Below are 17,833 nucleotides of genomic sequence, written 5' to 3'. Positions count from 1 at the left end.
CCTTGGGTAAATGAATTGCTCAGTGTGTCTCAATTTTCCCTTCTGCAAAACTTTTCTCATAGAGTGTGAGATTGATTATTAATTTTCTACTTCAATTTTACTCTTGTGTGGGGATGTTAACAAAATGGTGAGTAGTTTCTCCATCTTGCTATTCCAGTTTATAAGATGCTGCCTTCAATAATAATCCTTTCTGGTAGCATAGAACAAGAATGCTCTTGGCTGCTTACTTACTCCCTTCTCTGGGCAACTGCTTCTCTGAGTAGTTCCTTTGCCCGTCCAAATAGCAGCATTAAAAGGAGATAGAGGAAGCAGAAGTCTATAGCAACTGTCAGCTGAAGAGAAAAGGACTCATAATCCCTGCAAAGAACCCAGTATTCCCAACATTGACCACTGAAGGGAAAACTGAGGGGTGAGGTGGGGCTACAACTGGCTGCTTCTTCAGACAAACTGCTATGGAGAGGTGATAGGAGGAGGTTGGGTTCCAAGTTCTCCCCAGAGAGACTGCAGGTGAATAGGAACTGAGATCAGAAGAAATTTTCCTGGCTTGGTTCTGTAAAACTCAGTAGTATATGGTCAGCTGAAAAACATATGATCCCTTTTTGTAAAGTGATTATTATAATGTTATTCCTTCAAGTGGGTAGGCTGAAAAGCAAGCCTTACTTAATAAATAAATTCAGAAACACACAATAAATCATTTCCTTTTCGTGCAAAGACTAACATTACTGCATGGTTGTCTTTGTAGCAGACTGTGATAAAAGTAATTCCTGCAGAGTTCTGATTTGGGTTTATCAATCATCCTTAGCCTCTGACCATGGAACAATCTATTCTGAGATAGTAAGCCTACTCTACTCACCATACAGTGCATGTAATTTAATTCACATTTTTCTGTTAGCACAGGGAAAACAAATTTTAAAACAAAAAACTAGAGGAAACATCTAATCATGTATACTTTTTTTTTTTTTTAACCTAGGTTGCTCCTTGCTTAAATGTTTTATCAAGACTGTTATTTAGCAGTGACCCAGATGTATTAGCAGATGCTTGTTGGGCCCTCTCTTACCTTTCAGATGGACCCAATGATAAAATCCAAGCAGTTATTGATTCTGGAGTCTGTCGAAGACTGGTGGAACTTCTTATGTAAGTGGCTTTAGTCAAATCTCTATTTTAGGATGTTGCCAACGTGAGCTCAAACTGTGGGCCTACAATATTGATGGGCTGTCCTCCAGAGCAGTAGTTCTCAATCGGGAATGCAGAGATCTTCCAGGGTGTACATCAACTCATCTAGATATTGTATTTACCTAGTTTTACAACAGGCTACATAAAAAGCACTGATTAAGTCGTTACAAACTAAAATTTCATACAGACACTGAATTGTTTATATTGCTCTCTATATATAATAAATTGAAATATAAGTATAATATTTATATTCCAATTGATTTATTTTATAATTATAATAAACATGAGAGAGTACATTTTTTATTGTTTAAAGGAGGTGAAACTTGGGGTATGCAAGACAAATCAGACTCTTGAAAGGGGTACATTAGTCAGGAAAGATTGAGAGCCACTATTCTAGGGTTACTCCATTTTTTTTTCTGTCTTCTCTTATGGCCCATGTAAAATGCCTATCTCTTTGGCTGAGAAGGACTGGACATAGCTTTAATCTAAGCCTTTCAGTGCCACTTCTGGCTTGGTCAGCTCCTTGAATTTTTCCTAGGTTGCTAGTGAAAGATGCTTCCTCTGCAGCACTGGCAATCTGGAAAGCAAGGGATTGTGCTTGAGACATGAACTGTCCTGAAAACTTCAGGTTTTGAGTTTTGTATTTGTTTTCTTGCTGGTAATATTAAACTTTAACGGGTTCACTAGCAGAAAGATAAACAGTTAATGGGTGCATAAATCCCAGAATAGACTTGTGCTATTTTCACGTTTTCCCAGTTTACTAGGTGGACAGTTCATAGTCTGCCAAGAGAGAAAAAAACAAAAAAACTCTACACTTTGAGACTGCAGAATAGCAGAGTACGAATCCTTTAGTTGCTCAGTCAGCACTACTCCCTATGAATAGATGGCTAGGATACTTTTAGGGAGAGAGTGTTAGACATGTTTTTTTTTCCTTTCATGATTGATGAAGGACAGTTCAGTAGACTCTTGTCCTAATTGGTAGTTGCAGGAGGAGCGGGGGTGTCTCCATGCTACTGGTTTGTGAGAACAGAAGGGCGTCTGCCTCCCAAAACACTAGTTGGAGGAAGGGGACGATCTTCATTTTCACTGCCTCTCTGTTTAGGCTAGATGGCTACTTCAGGAATTTTGCTCAGTGGATGATGTCATTCCCAGAGGCCTAGTTATTCTGTGAAATTCAGGCAGGGTGAAGTCATTCATGTCCTTGATTTGTAGACATAGCTTTCTCTGTGACAGACTATCACTGTTGCAACTTCCAAAGGGAAATCCTTCCTTTTAAAATAATCAATTGGTTGTAACAGCTATGGAGGAGAATTTGGCCAAACAGTGAAAGATTGCAAGAGATGGCTTTCTGTTGCCATGGCCATACCTTTAAATCCTATCTGAAGCCTAAACCCTCCAACTATAGTTACTGTATAAAGTTTGGCAGCCTCAAGCAGTGTAACATTTCTACTGTCTCTAGGCACAATGATTACAAGGTGGTGTCTCCTTCATTAAGAGCAGTTGGAAATATTGTGACTGGTGATGATATTCAAACACAGGTAAGAGCAACTTCTAACTTGAGAAATATAGCTAATTTGGAAAAGAATATAGAATATTTTTGGTGTAGGAATGAATTGTGCTATTCAGAAAACTGATTAAGGCTATTAATTGCATTCACATTTGTCCAGGGCTGCCCAAAGTGGGGGACAATTTGCCCCGGGCCCCGCAGGGGCCCCCATGAGAGTTTTTTGGGGCCGCTGGAGCGGGGTCCTTCACTCGCTCTGGGGTCCCCGGAAAACTCTGGCGGGGCCCGGGCCCCCGGAGCTTCTTCCATCTTGAGTCTTCGGGGCACTTCGGCGGCGAGGCCCGGAGCAGAAGGATCCTCCGTTGCTGAATTACTGCTGAAATGGGGGCCCCCGCCGCCGAGGACCCCAGGCCCCGTAAATCCTCTGGGCGGCCATGCATTTGTCTAGCAACGGGTGTTCAGATACTGTAGTGAAAGGGGCCATATAAGAATGTAGAGACATTCTGTATTACCAGTCTGACAAGATATTAATAATTTTGGCCAAGGACTTTTACACGTAATTGCTGTGAGGATAAAGTTAATTTAGTCATTCCAGTTCTATGGGTAAAATACTGTTTCATTTTTAAATGTTACTCTTTTTTGTTCTTCCCAGGTATTAACATAACACGTTTTCAGTAATTATTAATAGAAGTCATCTATATAATAATGGACTTGGACAAAGTATCTTTAGTAGCCGTTGTAGTTGCTTTCTTAGACACATGCGAACTGATTCAAAACTTCCTCTTTTTCTCCATAAAAACTTCATACAGAAGTACCAAAGTGAACTGTAATTATGGCTTCTACTTCAGTATGAACCTTATAAATCACAAGCAATAGACCAGGAGTAGGCAATGTCTGGCACAGGTGCCGAAGGTGGCACGCGAGCTGATTTTCAGTGGCACTCACACTGCCTGGGTCCTGGCCACCGGCCTGGGGCAGGATCCGCATTTTAATTTAATTTTATATGAAGCTTCTTAAACATGTTTAAGAGCCTTATTTACTTTACATACAACAATAGTTTAGTGTTATATTATAGAGTTATAGAAAGAGATCTTATAAAAATGTTAAAATGTATTACTGACACACGAAACGTTAAATTAGAGTGAATAAATGATGACTCGGCACACTACTTCTGAAAGGTTACTGACACCTGCAATAGACTAATGTTTTATATTAACCAACACTTATGGAATGGCTGTGTGGAAACTACTCCATTTTTGTATTTATCTGTTGCATTTAGGTGGTACACTAATTATTTGTCCATGAACGTGTGGTCCCGCTTGTGCGAGGTTTCCTAAAGATTAGTGAAGTGATGACATTGAATTTGAGGCTGCGCAGATAGTCATTCTCTGCTTTAAATAGCTCACTATCTAAAAGACTTAGAGAAGAGAGGGTTGATTTAAATAGTTATGTGATTTTATTGGGCCTTACAGAAGTAAACTTTTAGGAGGGATTTAAATGGAATGGCAAGGTTCTGTAATGCACTATGGATTAAGAGAGCATTGTGTATATAAAGATAGCATGGAAAAAGGCTCAAAAAAGAGAGAGGTAATATAATTGTGCAGGCATCCAGCGGTGGTACAAAGTACTTAAATTTGATACTGAGGACAAGAAAGAGCAGGTGGAGAGATTTGACACAGGAGTTGTTCAGTAAACAGGCTGGCTAGAAATAAAATTTTGATCACTGCAGTTTTGGACTCTCAAAAGGGGACCAGTATAGGTTTCAGGGATGCTAGAGAGGAGGAGATTACTGTAATCAAGACTGGAGATGTGTATGCCCTGGACAAAACTGTAAGCATGTAGAATAGAAAGGAAGGCTGATGCTTTCTAAAATGTATAGAAAGTGTCAGGATTTTGTGACAGCGTGGGTGTGTCAAAAGAAAGGGGAGGAGTCAAATGACAAGGTAAAGGCCTGAGAGATTGTCAAAAATAGTGAAAGGAGGAAGAAATAGGGGGCTTAGGAGGAAAAGCAAGAAACTGTGTCTAAATTGAATTGATGGTACTGCATCGGTCAGATGTCGAGTGATTTTTGAGTTGCCATCATATAGATATCGAATCTGTGGAGTACATTCCTTCCCAAAGGATAAGTAAAAGACAAGACCAAGCAGAGGGAAATGCACACACAAGGATGGAGGGAAAGATATACTGCTAAAAGAGACTGAAGCAGTAATTGGCAGCAGAAGGAGAATCAGGATAGGGCCACAGAAGTTGAGGAGAATGGTTCTGTAGGAGTTTCGTTTGCATAACCGAGTGCAGAATATGGCACTTAATAGTTAATTATTTGTGCATTGAGCATTATTATTTGTGTGTTGGGGGGAGGGGGGAATGGTACCTCCATTATTTCTGCCTTTCTTTAAAAAAAAAATTGTCATTGGCATGTGCATTTATTTGGTTTTTGGATCTAGCTTCAGTAACTTTAGCTTCAGTAACTTTAGTGTAACGTAGGCATACAGTTGCCCACCTAAGTTATTTAATAATTTGTATACTAGTCTTTCAGCTGCTCCTTTTTCCCCGCCTCTCCATAACAGCTTTCCTATTTTGGCCTAATCAGCTGCACCTCTCCCCAAATCACCAAATTATCTGTTTCTCTTTCTGTGGCGCTATGCTGTCATTAAACACCTTCATTTTAGAATACAGTATCTGATAAGGTGCCATAAAGTATTAAACTATTCTTATAAAGCCTGTCTTTTTTTAATTCACCTGTAAACTGTGAACTGTACCTTTTTATGTTGTATAGGCAGAAATTTTCAACTTTCAAATTATTTTAGGTAATTCTAAATTGCTCTGCATTACCCTGTCTCCTTCATTTGCTGAGTAGTCCTAAGGAATCCATTCGAAAAGAAGCATGCTGGACTGTTTCTAATATTACTGCAGGGAACAGAGGTCAGATTCAGGTAATGAAATGTTAGTAATATAACCATCTTCTTCTGAACTAGCACTTAGTGCTTTTCTCTTGGAAGGAAAAATATAGTTAACATATTTTACCCTTCCATTTTGATTTTAGTTCTAGTTACAGTTTTTTATATTTGTTTTTCCCAGCCTTTGTGGCGCTTATTAGAAATTCTAATCTAAGTTTACAATTAATTACATAAAAATAAAACCATGTAAATATCTGCATTGTTTTTGTGCTAAAGATACTGATTCCTATTTTGACTTTTAAAAAGGGACTGATAATTAGTTAATGATTATAAAGTGAACTGAAGATTTAAAAGATGTTGAGTTCTTAAGTATTATTGTTTGCAAAGAATATTTACTTGCAAGTGCTTCCTTACAAAGTTTTAAATGACTGATGCTTAAAAATGTTTGTGTATTTTTTGCAAAGCTCCATAAAGTGTGTATTACAGACTGGCTTTGGAGTACGGAAATCTTCTGGGGATGTACAGGATTTTTATATGCAACATTCAGAATTATGTACTGGATCTGTTTTTCCCAGTTATTGAAAAGCAAATTGAGTTTAAATGCTATTTCTATGTTAAAAGGACATGATTAAATTCGACAAACATGAGAGATGCAAGGGAAGCTTATAAAATATTTTTTCAACAGTATTAATATGACAGTTGCTGTTTTTCCCAAGTTAACTGTGTTAATCTCTATTAACATAATTCATGAATTCTGTCAACTGAATACATGTTAAAGGAGCTTGATGTGGCTGATGGTGCATTATAGCATGTAGATAATTCACTTCAGTGAAAGACTTAAATTTCACATAATTTAAATCAAAATTTTCTGTGGGAAGATGTCTGTTTTGATATTTTATTTTTCGTTTTGGCACAATCAAAAACAGTTTTGTTGTTTCAAGTAGACTTGTAGATTCAAAACATTTTTAATTTAAACCTTCTTGATTTTGAAATTTCTGGGGTTTTGTTGTTTTGTGAAGTTTTTCAATATTTTTACTTCCTGTTTTGATTTGATATGGAAATTTAATTTCAAAATCTCAAAATTTCCCACAGGAAAAAAATACCATTTCCCAAGCAGCCCTAGTTATCACCATGAAAAAGCCTTGTAGTTCCAGATTGAGGTATTGCAATTTTAGTGGAACTTCAAAAAACAAATTGGTGAACAATATGCAGTGTAAAGATACATCTTTACTAACTAGCAAACTTGTGAAAGACTTGTTTTTCTTGTTTTGCACAATGATAATCAGCCTAGTATGTATTTGCACATTTTTAATCTCTCAGACATCTAGCCTAAGTGTTCAGATATTATTATGACAATACACCATTTTAAATTGTCAAATTTTCATTTACAACTTGCAGCCAACATTGCTTCAATGGCTTTCTGTAATTAGTTGAGCGGCCCTAATGTGGGGACTGAGTGTAGTTGTTCATATTCTAAGTTTTTTTTGTTTTTTAAATACATTTGTAGAAGTGTGGCTTTTTGTCACAAAAGTTCTCCCAGCTGGCTGGTCTGGCTGAGGCTAAATTATTTTAATCAAAGTTTTTTAACTTCAAATCGAAATCCTAGATTTTCAGCAACTTTGTCAGGACTCTATCAGGGTCTTAAATATGTTGACCCAATCTAAATATCCTTATTCAAAAGGTACTATTCTTTGTACTATACTTTTGAGATTCTCATATTGAGGCAAATCTATAAGTCAGATATTCTTCAGAAAGATACTCCAGGACCAACCTGAATATAAACTAGTGTGCACTGGAATCTTCACATGTTAATAGACAATTGCTTATTGGTGCACTCTTAAAGAATGAATATCTTTAACAACTAATTTCAAAATAAACAAGAATTAGCTGACAGATTCTACCGAGTGGTGGTATTCTCTATTCTGGAAACATCTTTAATGTTCTTTCTCGCATTTATATTAACTTGGTTGTTTTTGCTACCATTGAAAGCCTGTTGTCTAATGTCACTGTTTCTTGTTTTAGACTGTTATAGATGCAAATATTTTTCCAATATTGATTGGCATTCTTCAGAAAGCTGAATTTCGCACCAGAAAAGAAGCAGCATGGGCCATCACTAATGCAACATCAGGAGGTACTCCTGAACAGATAAGGTAATGAATTAGAAGTTGATTCAGAGGAGTATTAATATGTGAAATTCACTTAAAGTTCATCTGAAAATAACCCAGTGAATTGAGACACAATTAAGAATTCTATGATGATTTTGCCACTTACCTTTCTCTTTGACCTCAAATATTGTTTTCTTAAAGAGAAAATTCTTAGTCCCATAATTGGATTCTAGCAAAATTCACAATAAATTCCTAAAAACAAAGCTGTCTTCTTGGAACTAGTTGTTGTCTTTATACAGTGATTTTTTTTAAAGAAAATGGGTTGTATAAAGTATGTGTGAAGTTTTGGGGATCACCCAGACTAGTACAGGGCTCTGTCACCTCCTGCCCTGTAACCTGGAGTATCTTTACGCTGAGCAACTTTGGTTCAGATCCCTGACACCAGTAGCCTGCCCACAAGCACAAGATGTCACCCTGGATTCCAACACCTAGTTATTCCTTGCAAGGTGATCCTAACATCCCTTCCAATCTCAAATCTGTCCTCAGAGTTCTTTGCTACCAGACATTTGGACTTTCCTTCACTGTTTTGTCAGTGACACCAATCCCCCAGACACATCTTACTTTAGTTCACACACTCAACATAGTTTACAAACTGGACACCTGTTTGGGGTGAAAATAAAAGAAAGATTTACCTAATAGAGAAGGGAAAAAAAAACACAGTTTCAAGGATAAAATAGTAAGGAATAGCAAACATATACAAGTTACACAGAAAATAAACAAAGATACAACCTCAGGCTTTAGAGTAGCAAATTCCCAGTGTACCATCTAGTCTTAATCGAGCATTTCATGGACAGCACCTGTCAAATGACTGTCCCTCAATTTCTGGATACTCTTCAAACCCCTTTTTTTAGAAAGTGTGGGAGGGGTTTTTGTTTGTTTGTATTTGGTTTTTGTTTGGGGGGGTGGGTTTGTTATGAGTTTGAAGATTATGCAGATTGGGGAAATTCTAGCTGGGATGTCTCATTGTCTTCCCATTAAATCACTTGTCTGTCTTGGGTTGTATAATGCTAGGTGCTTGGACCCAGTCTCCTCTGGTTGTGGAATTTAGCTTCTACCTGCTTGACTGCCTACTGCCCCTCTGTGAAGTGGAGCTGAATGTTGCAGCATAAATTATTAACATTGTTTGTTTTTATTTATACACAAATACAAAAAAACAGTCTGTATACATAATTCGTAATGACTGTAAAGTTCAGAACGTTACAAGCTTTCATAAAATACCTCACACAATATACTTTTGTAGCACAAACTTTGTACATAATAAGCAGTTGAATCAACTGATTCTTTGGGATTCAGTCCCCCAACCACCATTCTTCCCTTAATGTGTCTGGACCCTGATTGTCACAGTATGCAACTGAATTAGCAGCACAACTGAAATACTGTAATTTCACTCAGTGAAATTCAGCCTTGTGAAAGCTCTGAACACTGAAGTTGTTAATCCCCCACAAAGAGTTCTGCTAATGTCATAATTTCAAAGCAAAATTTGAGCAGTTGATGAACAGCAAGTGTGTATTGCAGCCACATGAAACTGGGTCATGCCTATTTATTGGGAGAAATTTAAAAAAATATATTCTTGACTCCAAGTTCAGGCAGTCATGTTACATAAAATTTAAGAATATTGTTTTTAAATAAACGCCCGACTACAGCTGCAAAATGTAGCTTAATTATTTTGAATCTGTTTAGACTACTTTAATTACTGTATTACTTTAATTCTCTCTGAGACTTCTTTCCACTCAGCTTTCCCAGAACTCAGTTTGACTCCAGTTTTTTGTCACTTAGGTATCTTTACTTGGCATAAGGGAGGGGGTGGGTGAGGAGAGTATCATGCGTCCAAAGGTGCATAGAAAGCTCTTCCTTTATATACTGTTACACATTACATTGCATTTACTATAAATTGCATACCTTTTGGGATTGATTTGGTTCTTAAAAAATAACCAATCTCTGTTCATCATGCTCTGTCCACATGTGACACATGCTTTATGTCCGCTTACCTTCCAGGCTTACCTTGTCCATTGTAAATGGTTCACTGGGTGTTCCCCCTGCCCCCCCCCCCTTTATATTAGCAAGTTACAGACATTCTGTGTTTTTAGCTTACTGACCTATTTATCTATCTGTTGCGAGCCTGCTGATCCATTTACCTGCCCAGTGTTGTCTCCCAAGAAATGAGGCCCCACCCATTTTTAATTACTCATGTCAAACCAAGCCTCTAACTACTAGGGTATTCCCACAGATAACTATCTGTGTTGTTATGATGGTCTGACTTGGAAAAATAGCTTTGATCTCTTTAGTGATAGAACAGAACCAAACTTTTTTCTGGTTTATCTGAATACCTATAGCTGGATTATTTGTTAGTTTAAAGGATTTATTGATAATATGTGACTACCCTGGTAACTAATTCTATAGCTGTGTTGTAAACAGTCCTTTTAAAGCAAAAATGGCACGTGCCACGCAAATAGTCTTATTTTTGTGAAACCAAAAGTGTGCTAAGTACTTATATATTTCCTGGAAACAGTTAAACCATTTTGCACCATTATAGCCACTAAATATTCTAATCAGAATGCTATAAAAATAAGGTATTTTTTTAAAATTGTTCTCACAACTTAACATTTAAAAATATTATACCCTTTATTTTAAATAAAACTTGATGTGGAGTCCTCCTGAAACTTTGATTGTAAGTTAAATATTTGTTTGGTGCTATAAATACTCTACACATTACAAAATGCAGAAAAAGGTATGGTCTCTGTCACACAGAGCTTACCTCTTAAGTACTCTGCACTTAAATAATGGCACCTTGAGGATTTCAGAGTGCTTTATGAACATAATTAACTAAATTTCAAACAACCTTGTGATGTAGGTAAGCATTACTGTCTTAGTCCTGCTGATACAGTAGGAACTGAAGCACGAAGGTGGTGACTTCCCAAGGTCACACAGGAAGTTTGTGGCAGATTTGGGAATAGAAACCAGAACCTCTGAATCCCAGTCCTTTGCTGTAGTTACAACATCCTTCCCTTTTTGGTAGCTAATGTTCAGAATTAGAATCATAGACTATCAGAGTTGGAAGGGACTTGAGGAGGTCATCTAGTCCAACCCCCTGCTCAAAGCAGGGCCAATCCCCAGACAGATTTTTGCCCTAGATCCTAAATGGCCCCCTCAAGGATTGAACTCCCAACCCAGCAAAATTATTTAAATGCATTCTGTTCATATTTTAATGGGTTGATACTGAATTGAAAGAAACATTCTTGTCTCTTTGAAGAGACTTGCCTAGAGCTTTGGCCATTACGTACTACTCTTGATTCGAGAAAAGAGGATGTTGCATCAGACTGTTACATATGGGAGAAACATTCTTATATAATCAGAAGTATCTGAAATGCATGTTTTTAGAACAAGGTAGAATCATGTATAAAAGAGATTGGATTATGTAAACATTTTCAAACATCAGTTATAAGTAACTGTTGTATTCCTGTCTCATTAGGGTAAACCAAGGTTTGACTGTATTTCAGAGCAAGGTTGCCTTCATAGGTTATAGAAATGCTCTTATTTCAGCAGGTCAGTTACTGTTTTTAGCAGAATTCAATACCATAGAAGAATGGTGTCAAAGTTGTACTTGATTATCAGTCCTTCTTTTTTCCTCCCTTTTTCCTCCATTACAAAGGTATTTGGTAGCATTAGGTTGTACCAAGCCTCTTTGTGACCTCCTGACTGTGATGGATTCCAAAATAGTGCAGGTGGCTTTGAATGGACTTGAAAATATTCTGCGTCTTGGAGAGCAAGAATCCAAACAAAATGGAACGGGCATCAATCCTTACTGTGCCCTTATAGAGGAAGCATATGGTAAGCAATTATTTCTTATGAAGTGTGCGCTTACAGTTGCCTTATTTGTAACTGAAAAGGGATAATAATGTAAAACACTTTGTTAATGTAGTTACAAGTTACTTGGACCTACTATTTGCCATACCAGTTTCTAGCCATATTTCAGACAAAACTAAATCAATATGCTGGAGTTAAAATTCAGCAAATACCTAATTTAAGGCAGAACAGAACAAAGAAGAGTTCTTAAAGTCCCAAACGTTAGTAAGCCAGAAACTCACAAGTAAAATCAGATCGTATCTATGAAATTTAGGCAGATTACTTTTGGTTTCACAAAGTTAGTGGTAAAAATAGAATTAATGTTGTTATGAAAACTAATCTCTTCCATAAGGACCTGGCTAGCCAAAATTGGTCTTTGCAGCTGCTCTACTACAAAATCTATGCAGGCTTCTCTGTGCTTCAGAGGTGGCTAATAATTCTTTTGTCTTCAGTGACTGGGGAATACCTGATGAGATATTCCATTACTCATTTTTCTGTAGAGCAAAGTCTCTGATTTCAATGAACCTGGATGGTAGGTTGGGAATTGGGCTTTTAAGATGAAGCAGGTTTACGGAATCCTCTTGACAACCTAATATGGAAGCAGAATAACTTCTGGGTCTCATAATGTTAATCAGATGGGGAGAATTAAAGGGATCTAAGTTGAATTTGTTCTGCCTTGGCTGTCAGGTTTATGCCTAAAATCTTCAGCCCTTACTATGGAGAGACAAAGGAAAATAACTGGATTAAATGGCATTTTTGAGCTGACTTCCAGAACATACCTGTCAACCATGGGACAGCAATAAATAGGCTATTCACAGCCCATAAGATGTAATAACTACACCCTCACACCACAAAAAGATTGAAACTTGTCTAAAAACATTACAAGTTTTCTACCTGTCCCATGTCCATACTTCAGCCTTTCTTTATTCACCCCTTTTTAAAAAGCAAGAATAAGTCACTGGACTTTCCTGAGTAGCCACAGCTAGGAAAATATAAAGTTAGACAGAAACCAGTATTGGAGGAGGGAAACTAAGTTCTTTTGGAACTGCAACATGGAACTAGGGATATGTGGGGGCTTTGCTGGCAGATTTTTTTCATAAATCACCCTGCTTTCAGAATCCGTATTGCATACTAATATTTTTTAATTCTGTGTAAGTAGATATTTGAGCCTCCTTCTGTTTTGCTTTTTTTCACATTAATTTCATATTGTTTATAAACTGTCAAATTGAACTGAAAAGGTAAAAGGAAAACCAAGTCTGCAAGTACATGATTGATACATTCTCTTATCAGGCTGTTGGGAGTATTTTGGCATAGAAGAAATGCACCTTGTTTTTAAAATAATAATCCTGGAGTACTCAGGGCTAATGTGTATCAGTGATTTTACAGATTGGTTCAATCTGGGTTGTTTTTCTCTTAAACTAGAAAGCTCCAATTTATTTCATATTAAAACCTAATTCACTGATTCATTCATCACACAACTTAGCGATAGTATTCATTTATGTGCTTAACTCTATTTTCATCCTAGCTTTGTACTGTTGGATTTAGAGCATGTCTTTCTTTGTTTTTAAATTTAGGACTGGATAAAATTGAATTTCTTCAAAGACATGAAAACCAAGAGATCTACCAGAAGGCTTTCGAACTTATAGAACATTACTTTGGTGTGGAAGAAGAGGATACCAGTATTGCACCTCAGGTGGACGAGAGTCAGCAACAATTTGTGTTTCAGCAGCAGGAAGCACCAATGGAAGGATTTCAGCTATAACTATTAAAGTGAAGACAAGGCAAAAATATAAACATTTTGTAACTTTTCAGGGGTCTCCTCTTCGTGGCCAAAGTTAGAGGAGAGGCTGGAATGTGTTTTGCAGAACACAGATAAAGAAGCAGCCCGTGCACTGTTGTATCTAACAGAAAGTATAACTTTTCATTCAGTGTTTTTGGTTTTGGGTTTTTTTGTATTTGTGTGTACTTCATATGTTCAAAACCTAACTCTGTGAGTAATCAAGTGATTTTAACAAGAATAGTTAAGCTTGAATAATAACTTCAGTAGGATTTTAGGTAGTGGTTCTGAATTTTTCATGCAATTTCTGCAACTGCAGTAAAGCTGTTGGCAATTGCATTTTGGCAGTAAACTTGACATGCTCAATCTACATTAAATCTACCTCTATATTGAAGCAAAAAAGTTGCTTCAGAACTAAAGCATGAAATAAAGATGAGCTTGTCAAAAGCTAAATTTAGAATGTGAAAAATATTTATTTAAATTGTGAAATGTAATTTTATGCATTATACTTTGCATAGAGCATAAACCAGTGAAATATATTTATAAAACATTTAAAAGCATAATGCAGATTTTTGTTTAAGTATATACTGTTTAAATACCAGATGTAGCTTTGAATATGTGACAAAAAAGCTGTTCTGCATTATGCGGTTTTCAAGGTGTAATCACCAGAGAGCTGGCTGGTCATGTGATGCTGGCTCCTTATTTCAAGCTGCTAAACAGCATTAAAGATAAGCTACAAATAAAATACTTTGCTGTGTAAGCAATTGCTGAAGTTGCCACAGGGATGTTGTGATTATAAATGAGAGAGGAGGTAATTTGTGCAGTTGTAAATGATAGGGGAGATGGTTTATGTGACTATTTCCATATTAAAATGTGGTGGTAATATAAAAGTTCGATAAATCTTGCAATATTTGCCTTTCTTGAAACATTTACTTATTTAAACAAAGTTTAGACTGTATGTATTGTATTTGTAACCAAATATGCTACTGATTTTTGATTTATTTTTTTAAGTCAGATGTCTCCATTTTCTTTATTTTAGGCAAAGCTGTAGAAATGTGCCCAGTTATAATCCAAATGTGCTGCAACTAAGGGGAAAACCAATCTCTTTTCCATTTGATTGAAGGAAAAAGGTTTGCTTTGTTGTAAATATCAAGTATATGAACACCAAAATGGATCTGAAGATGTCTGCTAAATATTTAATTTCTAAAACACTTAATGTTTGTTTGCTACTACCCGCTAAAAGAAATATATCTTAAGAATTTGAAACAATTCTTCTGTATGCTTTGAAAACCTACATTAGATTTTTTTTGTATATTCAAAATGTCTATACCACACTGCTTGATCTCACTTACCAGTAGCTAGTCTGAATTTGGATTAATGAAAATGTATAATTGTGGTTAAATATGTTAGTTAAATACTGTGTTGAAATAATAGTGAAAGCTTTTTTGAGCTATGAAACTATTTGAACCATGTACAATAGTTGAAATTTCAACAGTTAAAATCACTCTTCCCATGGTAGTGTGCTTGTCTCTAAACAAAATGTTGATACACTGAAGAGCCAAATTAGAGCATGGTATCACTTATTGTATACTGTGTTCTGGATTTAAACTTGTTTATAAAATGTGCAAATACTGTTTTCAGTTAAAATTCATAATGTGTTTTACTTTGAGACTGTTAAAGCACTATATATTGTGTAGTAGTTTCAAGGTGGAAATTGAAGCAGATTTTATAAGATTAATAGTCATTTGTGACTGTTAATATGTTTAAATAGCAAGATTCAATTCAAAAAATTCATCCTCACTAGAAATTCTTCTCCTGGAAATAAAAGGTATGTTATGAGGAAAGGAGTGAATATAGGTGTGCGGTTACTTTGCAGATTCTGTGTAACAAAAGATTTAGCAAACACTTTAAACCTAGATTTGTATAGAATACAGCAAGTTTGAATACTGTGCACAATGCTGAGCCAAATTTTTCTTATGTTTGAGAATTGTATTTGTGCTCTTTTTTATAATAGAGACTTTACTATACTGGCAATTTTTGCATCGTCTCTTTAAAGTTCAGGGTAATTATATTGGAAATTTACAGGATTACCGGTAAAATTATGATGATTTCAGTGTTCTTTTAGTGCAAGAATAATCATAAGTATTCAGGTAACAGGGTATTCCACTGTTTCTTGCAAACATTGTTTTGATATTACATAAGCCAGCTGTGCCTGCTTTTTTTTTGAGGACCCTGTTGTAGACACAGCATTTATAAGCCTCTTCAGTTAAGCCAAATCTAAACTTTAAAAAAAAACAAACAAACCCTAATTAAGACTTGTAAATGGATGGGGGGTGGGAGGGATTTCAAGTATTATACTTATTTGAGAGGATTACTTTGTGGATATATTATTGTGTAGGTCTGAATGGTTTAAAGTGACTGCACTTTATGTATGTAAATACAAATTCAAGCCTATGGTATATTCAAAGTAGTGCTTTTAGTGTAAATAGGAACTAAGATTGATGGACTTTGGTTACTGAAAGGGACACTAGTTATTTAATCTCAACCTTTGGTTAATCCTAAAAGTGTTAAATCTGGCATTATTCTATCATGTTGCGCTGTGTGTGTGTGTGTGTGTGTGTGTGTGTGTGTGTATATATATATATAAAAAATCCACCAGTCTCACTGGGAACACTGTTTTTTTTTAAATAGATATTGTTAATGAATGATCATGGAATAAGAATGTTTTCACAAGTTAACAAAACCTGTTGTCAGAACTGACACTGATGGCATCAGTGATGCTTAGGAAAACAATGACGCTGACAGAAAAAAATCAGCTCTGCTCTGTGGAAAGCATTTAGGAGTGGGGGGATTGAGTGGCTGTGTTTGCTAAATAGATTTTTTTTCCATACTGGTTTTATCCAAAAAGCTATTACAAGTTTTGGGGGTTTTGTTTAAATAATAGAGAAAGTACTAAAGTGTCCCTTTCGTTATGCAGCTTGTTCCAAAAAACAAGTGTTTTTCAAAATAGTGTACCAGTTGTTCTGTTTGAATTTGAATTCTGACAAGTTAATCTATGCAAATATGCCACATCTGTTTGTTTCATAAACTGTTTGACACTAAATCATAACTAATTTTCTACTGAATTATTATCATAGCACTTTTTGTCTTTAAGAACTTTGTTCATACTGCTGTTTAATTTTGTAGTATTTTCTTTAAACACTATATTGCTAGCAGCAATCAAAAGAGGAAAACAAAAAATAGTAATGTTGGTGCAGAAATAACTTAACTGTACTGTAGAACAAGTTTGGAAAATGATCTCTACTAGGTCTATGTGTAAAAGATGCACTATCCTTTTTCCTCCATGGTCAGTTACCTCAGTTGGGTTTTTGTCTTACAAAAATTAAATCATAAGATTGAAGTGAGACTTTTTTTAAAGTTCAGATTGATATGCAGGGTAAAATGCCTGCTGCTTAGCATGAAACCAGTGCAAAGGTTAATTGAAATCTTTAAATGAGAAATTTTTTCATTCTCACTCATGCCGTTATAGTTTTATGTAATGTATCAATCTAAAATGCCTATATTGACTGTAAGTAGACTGATAGTGCATCTTTTAATCCAGACTGGAGGCCTGTTATTGTATATCTTTACAAACCAACACATGAAAAGTATGCAATATTATGGAATGTTTCAGTTCAGAATACTATACAAAAACTAATAAAAGCTATTTTACAGTGGTGAGTGTATTCATTAGTATTCTAAAATTAGTCCTGATTCTTAGAAAATAGCAAATATAAATACAATCTCTATACTAAAGTAAGAGCTGAATTCAGTAAAAACTGTGGCTGACTTCCATGCTATATAATAGTGTGCCATGCTAGAAAAATCAGCTTTATGGAGAGGGGTTAAACAAAATATTGCATGAAGTGACTTTTAAAACTAGCCTTGAAAATATCTTCTCCCTAAGCATCACATGCCTCTGACCAACACCATCCTCCATCCTTTCTTCATTTGCAAAATTAATGGGAGCTCCCAAGAGTTTTTGGAGGCGAAGTCTATAGAGACTAAAATGCTGCTTATTGTGTTTTTAGTTTGCAAAAGAACTAAGGCCTCGTCCAGACTAGGGGAGGAAAATCGATCTTAGATACGCAACTTCAGCTACGTGAATAACGTAGCTGAAGTCGAATATCTAAGATCGAATTACTCACCCGTCCAGACGGCGCGGGATCGATATCCGCGGCTCTCCATGTCGATTCCGGAACTCCGTTCAGGTTGATGGAATTCCGGAATCGATGTAAGCGCGCTCGGGGATCGATATATCACGTCTAGACTAGACGCGATATATCGATCCCCGAGCAATCGATTTACCCGCCGATACGGCGGGGTAGTCTGGACGTGGGCTCAGTAAACTTTAGCAAGACAACGTGGGTGAGGTAATATCTTTTATTGGATTGACTTCTGTTGGTGGAGGAGACAAGCTATTGAGCTTGGTCCA

At 36.2% G+C, this 17,833-nt stretch overlaps 1 protein-coding gene across 1 annotated transcript in view; it reads left to right on the top strand.

Moving 5' to 3' along the window:
• Positions 1 to 17,075, top strand: part of KPNA5 (karyopherin subunit alpha 5) — a 32,395-nt gene extending 15,320 nt beyond the window's left edge. Inside the window, exons 9-14 of the mRNA XM_050949695.1 lie at positions 971 to 1,134; positions 2,633 to 2,711; positions 5,485 to 5,610; positions 7,597 to 7,724; positions 11,389 to 11,567; positions 13,157 to 17,075. Coding sequence (XP_050805652.1) covers positions 971 to 1,134; positions 2,633 to 2,711; positions 5,485 to 5,610; positions 7,597 to 7,724; positions 11,389 to 11,567; positions 13,157 to 13,344 — 864 coding nt within the window. The 3' untranslated portion in view covers positions 13,345 to 17,075. The remainder of the gene's footprint in view (positions 1 to 970; positions 1,135 to 2,632; positions 2,712 to 5,484; positions 5,611 to 7,596; positions 7,725 to 11,388; positions 11,568 to 13,156) is intronic.
• The last annotated feature ends 758 nt before the right edge of the window (positions 17,076 to 17,833 follow it).

This window comes from Gopherus flavomarginatus, chromosome 4, assembly GCF_025201925.1.
Source record: "Gopherus flavomarginatus isolate rGopFla2 chromosome 4, rGopFla2.mat.asm, whole genome shotgun sequence".
NCBI lineage: Eukaryota > Metazoa > Chordata > Testudines > Testudinidae > Gopherus > Gopherus flavomarginatus.
Note: the sequence above shows the minus strand (reverse complement) of the source record. Positions and strands in the feature narration are given on the sequence as shown.